This window comes from Pseudochaenichthys georgianus, chromosome 7 (genome assembly GCF_902827115.2).
Source record: "Pseudochaenichthys georgianus chromosome 7, fPseGeo1.2, whole genome shotgun sequence".
Lineage (NCBI taxonomy): Eukaryota > Metazoa > Chordata > Actinopteri > Perciformes > Channichthyidae > Pseudochaenichthys > Pseudochaenichthys georgianus.
The window spans coordinates 11,253,590-11,264,901 of NC_047509.1; the positions used below are offsets into that span (position 1 = coordinate 11,253,590).

The 11,312-nt window shown below is 40.7% G+C and overlaps 1 protein-coding gene across 1 annotated transcript in view; it reads right to left on the bottom strand.

Moving 5' to 3' along the window:
- The window catches only part of col2a1a (collagen, type II, alpha 1a), a 30,099-nt gene that overhangs the window by 12,835 nt on the left and 5,952 nt on the right, over positions 1 to 11,312 (bottom strand). Inside the window, exons 3-20 of the mRNA XM_071203673.1 lie at positions 7,289 to 7,495; positions 6,042 to 6,058; positions 5,860 to 5,892; positions 5,116 to 5,148; positions 4,880 to 4,933; positions 4,495 to 4,587; positions 3,798 to 3,875; positions 3,433 to 3,477; positions 3,259 to 3,312; positions 2,768 to 2,821; positions 2,314 to 2,367; positions 2,158 to 2,211; positions 1,998 to 2,051; positions 1,332 to 1,376; positions 1,130 to 1,183; positions 969 to 1,013; positions 799 to 852; positions 69 to 167 (exon numbers count right to left, since the gene is read on the bottom strand). Of these exons, the coding sequence (XP_071059774.1) occupies positions 69 to 167; positions 799 to 852; positions 969 to 1,013; positions 1,130 to 1,183; positions 1,332 to 1,376; positions 1,998 to 2,051; positions 2,158 to 2,211; positions 2,314 to 2,367; positions 2,768 to 2,821; positions 3,259 to 3,312; positions 3,433 to 3,477; positions 3,798 to 3,875; positions 4,495 to 4,587; positions 4,880 to 4,933; positions 5,116 to 5,148; positions 5,860 to 5,892; positions 6,042 to 6,058; positions 7,289 to 7,495 (1,127 nt within the window). The remainder of the gene's footprint in view (positions 1 to 68; positions 168 to 798; positions 853 to 968; positions 1,014 to 1,129; positions 1,184 to 1,331; positions 1,377 to 1,997; positions 2,052 to 2,157; positions 2,212 to 2,313; positions 2,368 to 2,767; positions 2,822 to 3,258; positions 3,313 to 3,432; positions 3,478 to 3,797; positions 3,876 to 4,494; positions 4,588 to 4,879; positions 4,934 to 5,115; positions 5,149 to 5,859; positions 5,893 to 6,041; positions 6,059 to 7,288; positions 7,496 to 11,312) is intronic.

Consider the following 11,312-nt stretch of genomic DNA (forward strand, 5'->3'; position numbering starts at 1 on the left):
AAATCATTCATAAATAACACCTTGTCAGAACAGTGCTGCTGAATGTACTGAATACAAATATAACTTACAGATGCACCAGAGGGTCCAGGAGATCCGGGGGTGCCGGCCTCTCCGCGAGGTCCCTGTGCTCCTTCAGATCCACGGCCTCCAGTAGGACCAGCTTCTCCCTACAGGACACAATGACTTCATCAGTAACAGGTAGAAAAGTGTTTATTCTACATTTCATTTGGCTCGTAATCCATATGGCTGAAGATAATAATGGTGGGATTAGCACCTGTTCTTTCCATTTCAAAATGTCCCCATACATATTTATGAAAAAGTAATGCAACTGAATATGATGTTTTTATTGTCTGTTGATTATTATGTGTTTTCTTGTACTTGTACTTTTGTGTACTTGTGACTTCAGATGAAAATGTGCTAATTACAAAATCTCGCATAAATCCTCTCTTATCTTTTCGAGGTGAATGTATTTTTATGGTTGTTACAAAAAGACACAATAATCGTTATAGCAACAACGTGTGTATAAATGCATCCTTTTCTTTCATGATGAGCTTTTCGAGTAGTTTGTATAATATACTACAGAAGTGTATTATTTGTGTATGAGTAACAGTAGCTACAAGAACCAGACAACAGAGGTCATGGGTTTGTATTATTGAATGTAACCCGACTGAAGAGAGATCTACTGTAGGGTTCACTAAGTGATGGTTGAAGTGACCCTCACAAGGCTTTGGTTCTTTATTTGACTACCAGTTCTGCTTCAGGAAAACAATTATTTATTTGAATGTGATCTGCACAAACCTTAGATCCTGGGGATCCTGGGAAACCGGGAGCTCCAGCAGGACCAAGAGGCCCCTGTAGACAAAGAAAACATATGCAGGTTAGGATTCATGTCTCATCTATGTGTTGCTGTGTCATTAAAGGCAAGGATATCAATCAAATGAATGCAAAGCGGGAACTGTGGTACTCACAGGAGGACCAGCAGGACCGGGCAGACCATCATTACCACGGGCACCCTGTGGAGTGAAGAGACCGCATAATCAGATGAGTACTTCAAAATGAAGACACCATGAAATGATTGTTGTATATAAACATATGGACGCTCAGTGAGTTAAGGCAGTTTGTGACTCACAGCAGACCCAGCAGCTCCAGAGCGACCCCTCTCACCGGGCAGACCACGGGGTCCCTGCAGAGGAAGATAAGATCCGTCAGTTCATCTTCATCATCATAGCTTCAATGTATAAACCTATTACTTATCTTCCCTAGCATCCTATTCTGTTCTTCTTTAATGTCTAAAATAATATGACAGAGGAGAGAAAGCAGTGGAGACTCACCATGGGTCCGGAGGCGCCGTTCTCTCCAGCAGAACCAGACTCTCCCTGATGGGGGGAAAAGATTAGAAGTTTAGAACAAGTGATTGGAGAACATGGAAGGAACTGCACACCAATTTGATTTGCGTTATATGCTTTAGAGTTAGAAGTACTCAAATATTTTTGCTTAAGTAAAACTAGTAACAGTGTAGAAGAACTTTGCTCCAAGTACAAGTCTGGCTTTTATATGATCAACGGTAAAAGTAAAGTAAGAATAAGCATCAAGATAAACGTATAATACCAAATGTAAAAGTACTTATGAGGCAGAATGTCCCAGTTTAGACTCACATGCTCTACATAATATTACTGGCTAATTATGCATTAACTGGCTGTTAGTGATGCATCACGTTAATGTTGCAGATGGTAAAGGTGGACTTCACCGACTTCATAAACTGATTGGTAGCTTTAACTATAATAATACATTATAATATATTGGTTTATTTCTATGTTGAAATATTTATCTTAATGTGCAAAGTAACTCGTTTTTCAGTTTGACCAATTAACGTATAGTAAGAAGTACATTTGATTCTGAAATGTAATGAAGTACCTGGTGTGTGTACCTCATGAATTAAGTAGATGTACTTAGTTAGATTCCATCACTAGTCGTACTTCCTCTATGTGTTATCTTACCTTGGCTCCAGCGGCTCCAGTTTCTCCCTTAGCTCCATCCAGACCAGGATGACCCTGCAGAGGAACACAACTCATCAGGACTCGCACTACATCACTCAGTCCTCAGGTGCCATCGTTAGAAAAGGGTTTCATATTGCATCAGTAAGGTGGAAACACTCACTCTGTGTCCTTTGATTCCGGGAAGTCCAGGAGTTCCAGGGAATCCACGAGCTCCCTGAAATACAAAATCACAAAATATTAACATGAGGAAAGCTCAACCGCATCACTATGTTCTTCTCTTGGCTTTAACGTGTGGTGTAATCGTGGAGTTAGTCACCTGAGGCCCTGCAGGTCCACGCTCACCAGCTTTGCCAGGTTTGCCAGCATCACCCTAGAAACAAACAGGAAGTGGAATTATGATTTGTTCAAGCAGTGTTCAGCAGCTGCTAATAAAGTGTGGCTGCTCTGCATTTTACTGTGGCGTTTCTGAAGTCATCATGCTCCGCAGTATTGTGAGGGGAGAGAGTGCCCCCTTGTGGTGCATTTGGTTTCAAGAGTAGGGAGCTTATGAAGAGTTGTCAATGTGTTGGATTGACTCAAACATCATTGTGAAACTAAACTAAGGCAATATAGTGAACAAGTTGCATTGTTTTTTAGGAGATACAAAAATAAGTTTTCACTTTTCCTTAAGAAATGTTTTACTCTTCAGTTGGCCTTGACCTTTGACCTTGGCTTGTGTAGGTGTTGCTCTTATGTTTTAATGATACTGTTGGTTTATGATGAAGCCTTACATCGCTTCCAGGTTTGCCAGAAGGTCCAGATGGTCCACGTGGTCCCAATGCGCCCTGTTGTGAAAACAAACAATGAATCATTAGTGACTGTTATTCAATTGTTACGCAGAATATGAGACGGACTTTTGAGCTGCAAAATGCAAACACTGTCTTCATAATGTCCAACTAAACGTGAGGCTACAGCACAACATAGGGGATTTTCTATCGAATATATTTGCTTTATTGGCATGACATTTGAAGTAAATACAAAATGAAATCATTAAACAATATAAAAGGTAATGGGGGATAATATCTTATATTCTGTAGATAACAACATCATATCTACTGTTAATGAATTAAAATCAAGAGTAATGAAACTTAAAATACCGCTGACATTATAAATATCAGCATATTTCTCTTTTTGAGTGGAGTGTAACCTTCAAAATGTGAGCGTGACAGTGTGAAATCAGTCTGTTGGGCAGATGCATTCTGGGATATGTGTGGATACTTACAGCTGGTCCGGGCTCTCCAGCCTCTCCAGGGGATCCTTGGAAACCTTGTGGGCCCTATATGTGCAAATGACAAAGCAAAGTATTAGGGATGTATTCATTTATGAGAACAACAGTATCTGTTGGATGTGACTGATCGATCACATAATGATGTACGGCTGTAATTCATCTACTTACAGGAGCTCCACTTGGTCCGGGGGGGCCACGAGGACCCATAGGACCCTGAAGGAGAGACACAACACATACAGAAAGGTTATACACCGCAAATAGTAACAAATCAACCAAATAGGTGGTTTAACATCTCTGTTAGAACCGACTGAACCACAAGGTGGCAGCAAGGCAATCATCTTCTACTTCTACGTTTCAGCTGCTCGACAAGCTAAGTGTATGAGGTGTCATCATTGTGAAAGATGGACTAAAGCCACAAAAAGAGATTTTAAGAAATTGTATTTGTCCAGCATTTGGATATCAGTCTCAATATGTATTTGCTATTTTCAATCCAAAAACATAACTTTCACTCCTCTGTGAGACAGTAGGCTTACCATTGGTCCCTGCATCACACCCATCTGAGCGCCTCCAGACTTCTCATCAAAACCTCCAGCCATCTGAGCAGCAAAGTTCTGTAGAACAACACAACCAGATAGAGACGGTTAATGTTGTTTATGCTGCCTGAGCTGCCTCAGCTAAGTGGGCCATTACACACTGCAGCAACTCAAAGAACTGAACTCATGACTTAGGGGTTCAGTAGCCATGAAGGTAGAATATATTTATCAGCTAAAGAACAGCACCATTTCAGCATTCATACTTCTGCTCACTCTGCAAGAATACTGCAGTCCATTTAGGACATTATTTCTGTATGTGCCTTCACATTCCTCTCTCTTTCTCTTATTTAGAGAACAAATACATAATTGATTACTACTTTGGGCCTGTATGCATGTGTTTATCGACTCAAATCGGCAAAGGGAATTCTCAAAGCACAACAATTCAGTTCAATTCACCAGGTTCTTCGTAAATAGAGAAAACCATGGATTTGGATAAGGTTAAGATGGATACTGATCATGTGATTTATATCTCAAATGTGGCCTTAGGTGATATCTTGTTTTGTGTTGTTCCACTGTTTTAAATGTTTGGCTAATCATTGCTGTTATTTGACGCAGGATTTGGGGCTGAATGTGGCTATATGGTTTGGTAACTTCCTGTTTTATGCCATGTGTTACAGAAGAACGCTTTCAGACTCACCCCTCCAAGTCCTGGTGTTCCAGGTGTGCCGGCGGGTCCGGGGTTTCCGGGGGTGCCGGGCTCGCCATCTCCTCCACGAGGTCCTGCATTTCCCTAGGGAAAAAGAGAGAGGGTTATTTTCTCTAAGTTCATTACGAGAACTAAAGGGGATTCAGGTCAGAAATCCTGTTTAACTGTTGCATGATGGTCAGTCAGTTGTTCTTAGAAAATGAGAAGTAATAACACTTCAATCTCCAACTATCCTGAACTCTGTCAGGTCAATTACTGTTGCTCGTACCAATGTTAAGCAGCCTGATGCTGGAGTCTCACATTAATATGAGACATTGTTCAGGATGATAAGTAAGTAGATTGGGGGAGGGGTGATTTGGGGTGTCTTTTCTCTTACCTTATCACCCTTAGCGCCAGCTTCTCCGCGTGATCCCTGCTCACCTGAGGGGCCCTGTGAATTAAAGATATTTGTCTTAGTAAGATTCCCACGATGGATGAATTCAGAACAAGAATCTCATTGTTGTCTACCAATAAACAACAACATTGAACAATGTTTGGATAAGTGTAGAATGAACATAATAAACAGTAAAAGTCCCCTCAGATTATGCATTAAATCAATAAAGTGATATTTACCATTGGGCCCAGTGGTCCTTTTGGTCCTACAACCTGCACACAGAGACAAAAAGCTTTTGTCAGTGACGCTTCATTACAAGACCTTTCTTTTAAGTTGTGTATTGGGTGTTTCTGAACAGCTACAATTAGAAAAGAACATTCCAGCTTTGTAGGAGGTGGACACTAAGACCCAATCTGATGAGGATTTCGTGTGACAGGACAAAAGAAAAAAGTAATCACCTCCTTTTAACCTCTAATTTGGACTACTTTGTCCACCTGACTTGTGCACTGGCAACACAGTTGCTGAGAAGACCTAAGAGGATTTGATTGGGTTCATTGTGTCCAAGGAATGCACTGTTTTCCCTCAAGTAATACAAAGTTCAATGAGGGATTGTTGGACATTTTAGTTAGCCTCTTATCAGCAATTAATTGCCCCTCTAATGATCACAAATGTTTGAAACTCCAGGAAAAGTGGGATAATCCAAAGAATTACTACGCCATTGATAATAACTATATAAATCTGTAGAAAAATGTCCAATCCTTAAGAAACACATGCTTTGTTTCTGTGATTGTTGTGGACATGATTTGGCCCAGTGTTGAATAAGGAAAACTAAAGTGTGTAATTATTGCAAAGATGACTTTGTTTGACAATCTTTTCTCTTAGGAAATGAACACTAATATTGATATTTGGCACAAAGCAGTTTAGTGTGGATGTGTAAAGCAATATAACTTCAGTAGAATGAACTGCAGAGGATTCATACTTACATCGGCAATGTCTCCTGGTTCTCCTTTCTGGCCCTGAAAGAGGACATAGAGAATCAGTGGACTGACACACTTTACAAAGAAACGTTACTTCAACTTAATAAACAATGATAGTATGTGGATGTTTTTCTACTGTTCCTTCTGAGTGAATCATATCTGTATTTTCCCATCACCCATTGCCTCACCTGAGCACCGAGTGTCTCTGATGTTGCAGATGGATGTTTGAAGGAGGGGAAGGAAGAACAAAACATTAAAAATGTACAAATAAGACATAATAATTAGTATAATAAGTATAATTCAGACATTTCACTGATTAAAGACCTAGTTTGTGATTCTTAGAAAAGGGGACCTGAAAGGAAACTCTAGTGATGCTAAGTGATCAAAGGAAATTCACCAAACCCAAAGAACCCATCTGCATAAATTATTGGCAAGATAACATTTGAAAAGGAATGAAGCAAAAGCAAGCATGGACTAAGAAAGTATTTAGTATTTGTATCATTAAAGCAAAATATGAATGTAAGTTAAGATCATAAGCAAGCAAAGCTTAGCTTATTGGATAAAGCATGGCAGCCGGTGCCAGTAAGTGTATTCTCCAAAGATGAATATAATGTTTATGTATACAACATTTGAGGAGAATACATGTATGCCTAAGTGATCTTGTATTCTACTCCTGATGGCCTGGGCTATCAATTACCGAGCAGGAACTCAGATGTATACAAAAGATGTTTTTCTGATAAGATTTCTATTGTTTTTTAAATAATGCACCTGTACATATATGTGTCTCTTTAACTGCTAAGTGTATATCTTGTTAAATATATCATTCATGTCGGCCTCTTAGGCCACCAGAGGGGTGCAGAGGCCTTGAACCTTCGACAGGTTCACCTGTACAGTCAGGACATGAGGCCTCAAACATAAAAGGTAAGAAAAATATTGGTCCCTCTCTGATGACATCATCATGTTGTAGAAGAGCTTCATATAAATACTTGAGTTAAAGCTCAATGTGAACATAGGCTTCATCTTAGTCATGAGTTAAAATGAGCAGAAGCATCTCTACAGGTGCAGGTGAGAACCAGACAGCACATCCCAGGATGCACCCTGTTCCACATGAAAAAGACTTTCATCAGGAACGAGAGGATCCTGATAATGATGCTTGTCTGGTCTCCATCCAAACCAAGCATGTAGAGGGCAGCTTTTGAAAAGGGAACATCATTACTGCTAATTCCAAATCATAAAAGTGAACTGCTTTAGAGCAGCCCACACTATTAAAATGACATTGAGAGGCTTTAATGAGCCACTGCGGCAGCCTTGAGTAAGCAGAGTATTCGGACTCTGAAGCTGTTCCCCATTCAAAAGCATTGGCCAGGCAAGGGCGAGATAAATGCAAGCTAAAAGAGTAATTTATTTATGGATATGTGAATAAATAAATTACAACCAATGGGCGCACTGGCATCAGCAGGGCAGATGGGACAGCACTCTCCAGATGGGATGAGAGGGTTGGCACATTCTTTGATCTCCTCGCAGATTATCTCATCACACAGAACCGCTCCGCTGTCGCACACACAGATACGACACGGCTCGGGCTTCCACACATCCTTATCATTATACTGCTGGCCGTCCTGGATGCAGCCACCTGCCTCCTCTGTGTGGCCAGCAGGGGGCAGCATTGCAGGTCAACAGAGGGGGGACAGAGATGAAGGTTAAATAGAGAATTAGAAAGGGAAAGGTTTTTTTTTTTAGATACAGTGTTGGTAAAGATGTTATAAAAAAAGGTGGAGAAGTAATTGGAAGAAAGGGGGTCAAAGGGCACGGCAAGGAAGTAGGATGAGTGAACGCAGCATGGAGGAGGAGTGGTCAGCGGAGGAAGAAGAATGATATCCTGTATCAATTCAAGCTGTTCATGAATTAGTGCACAAAAAGAGACATTCAAACCTCTTAATGTGATTGCATGGTGTTAACGAACAGATAGTAATTGGCTTTGTTTCTTGTGATGCTGATGAACAGGTGTTGGTTCAAACCCCAAAAATACACCAATCATTAGCTGTGTGGACTATGATTGAAAACGTTCTAAAATAACTCATGAAGCGTGCAAGAAAAAGCTTCCAAGTTGTCATAAGGAGAACTTTATAGCAGCATAAAAAGTAATGTCAACAAGAGCCACAGTTAACAGTTGTGTCTGAGGTATTTCACGTGGCTGGCTGAGTATATTTAACCTGCAGGCCTGCTCTCATGAATGAACCTCTCTTACAGGCATACTGTGCCCAATTGACAAGCTTCTGCCTTAAGTAAACACTGGTTCCTTCTAAGTTTCTCCATCTGGATCCCATAGCTGTGTCAAGCGCCAGTGCAAACACTTTGGAGAATTAAGAATGGGTGATTTGTTTGGTGTTCACAGCTTAGGGCCGGGCCTACTTACTGCTGTTGTTTGGTTTCTTCAGCATATTGGTGAAAGAGATGCTTAGCACTCACATGTCACGAGTTGGTCAGAAATGAGTTTAGCTACTTACAGCTTAAAATCTTTGCCTGTTACCTTACCACCACTTTTTTAGTTACAATATGTAGGTTCATGTAATGCTGATTATTGCTGTAAAAGAGGCAATTAGGAGCCGGACAATGTTGCTATAAATACAACCAAGTGTCCATCATCTGTTGACTCCCTGCTGTGAACCCTGTCCTCCCGTCCTGCTCCCCTTTGAGCCTGCGAGCCTGGGGTCAGGCTGTCTGACCCTGTCACTTCACATCAAGAAACCCCCTGAATCTGCTCCAGCCAAACCCTGTGGGTGAGGTTTACTCATGTCTACATGTCTTAAAAACAGTTGAACTTCAATGTATTTCAATAAAAATCCTGATTTGTATGACGATCTACAAACAAGTGTTTCCGCTTCATAACGGTAGGAAATAGTGATCCACAGGCTTTGAGGCATCAATAAGTTTACATCTGCAGTATGTGCTGCTCAAAGCTTTGACTCCTTAATGAGCAAACACAGCAGGAGAGGCTGAGCAGCAGGACTCAGGTGAGACAAGCGGACACTTGTTCTCCTGGTCCTCCATCACACACTGATGTGCCTTGACAGCCTCACCATTCCTAGAGAGAGAAACTTACTTACTTAGAAAGACCATTGATAACCTGTTTGCCTCCACACCATCAGAAACAATTCACAAGGAAGTAACTGTTAATAGCATGGAATGATGGCATTGGCAACAAAAACAAAACAGTTGCTCTTCATTTGACATCACACGACTGACATTTGATTGACTTTGCACCATTCTTCTTATCATAGGAGACTTCTGAAGCAATGGACACATCAGGTAGAGAAGATTTGGAAGGCAACAACAAGTCAGACAAATCATCAAAGACACAATCCACATTTCTTTGCAAATAAAAAGAAACAAGTCAAGAAAAGCAGTGCAACTTACGGTCAGCCTCTTCCTGACATCTGACGACGGCTAGTAAAACAAATTGGGATGCTACAAGTAGCAGAACAGTCCTTGAATCCACAAAGCCAAACATGTCTAAATATTAGACACGAAGCAGCTAGGGTAAGAAGTGAAGGGATGGATGAAGACCCGGGTTTTCAGTCAGTGGTGTATAAAGTGAGCTCCCAAAGACTTATAGCACCATGCAGTCAAACCCTCCAAAACTATCCAACGCGGGGCCCAAGCTGGCACTTTGCACCCACCGCGTAAGGGCAAGCAACGCGGTTTTATGTCCACTGTGCCTTGTACGGTACTTCGTATATTCCAAAATACCAGTCCGTCCCCTAGACCCCCTGTCAAGCTGAAACCTGAACCTCATCTCCCTCCCCTCAATCCAGCAGCATCTAAACTCCCAGGGTGCTCTTTTCTTTTTTTCAACTCAAGCCTTCCTCTCCTGACCTGCTTGGCCTGGCCTGTAGCCAGCAGATGCACCTTCCCTTTCTCATCAGCAAGGGAGCGACAGGCTGCACAGGTCAAGCCTACCACATGCCACGCTGACAGTGAATTCTAAACCTGGAAGCTGACTGAAAAATGAATTTTAGAGCAAATGTTATGTTTTACAATGACCCAATAATGATAAAAGTAATAGCTTTTTTGTTAAAGACTAAAGTACACAACACTATTTCTATTGGAAAATCATATTTACAGTATTATGGTGTACACATACATGAAAACAAGAACATATGTTATCGTTCTTGACCATCTGAAAACTGATTACAGTATTTTGTTCTGAGAATAAGCTTGGATATATTGAAAACCATAATACTTTGAAGACAAATCTACTCCTTTAAACCTGGTCTTTCTACTCCACTGTCATACTTCTCTAGGAGCATGGCTATAAACTATTTATAAGAAGGTAAAGAAAGACTTCTTACTGTCACAAATGTAAAAAAAAAATACTTGCAAAGTTTATTTTTATTCCTTATATGGTATATTGTAAAAGACACAAAAGGATTGTGAGATTAAAGATACTTTTCTTCAAACTGCTTTATTACGAAACTGTTCATTCGCTGAACATTATGGCTTTCAAGTTTCCCCTGACTGTTAGAAATCTTTCTACCCGAATCTCTTTGATATAAATGTTCTTAAATACTTTTTTCTTTTTAATAATAATGAGGTGCCGTGTGCGGTTAAACTCTCAGTTGGTTATGCGAACTCCACAATGGGTCAGCGGGGTTGTTTGTTCGGTCTAGTCTCTTGGATTACGGATTAATCCACAGACTTTAGACAACCTTAAAGTGTTGAGCTGACCAATCAACAGTGCAGTTATGTCATGTTCACATGGCAGTCAAACTTTCTGAGAGCCTTGTCTGCTTGGACAAATACCATTGACAGGAGGTTGTGAGATCCACTTAAAAGAACAATCCAACTGGGGCTCAAATTGAAGGAAATTCCTGTGAGGATACAAGCAACATCCTCTGAATTCAGCAGTTAAATATAATATCCATGCCTTGATATCACTTTTAAATAACCATAATGCCTTATTCCGTTGACTATTCACCTTCATAGAAACATTCCTGGCAAAATAGCACATATATGCAAGAGTTATCTATTGTGAAGCTGAGCTGAGGGTGATGAAACGTGCGTGATCTTTATCATGTACCCTTTCTCCAGATTGCCCAGGTGAAAGAGCTTGAAAGGGGGTCTTTGTGACGAGGAGAGGCACAGTAATTCCAGGGTCACGACCTCCTGGAGAGCGCCCCTCATTCCGCATACAGGAAAGAAAGATTTGAATAACCTTCTTAGCTCTTGTTTGCTAGAACTGTTTATTATTTTGGATTTATGTGGAGAAGAAGTTAATAGAAAACTGATGATCGGCTCAAATCTCATTTAAGACCCACTGACACTTGTCTTGTTTTCATCTCACTTTCTCACTGTCCTCTTATTAAGATCATTATAGCCCAGGTCAGCATAGTTTCAAAGGATTTACTGGGTTTAGTCATATAAAGTTAGACAAATAGTGATTATGCTGATGGGTCCAG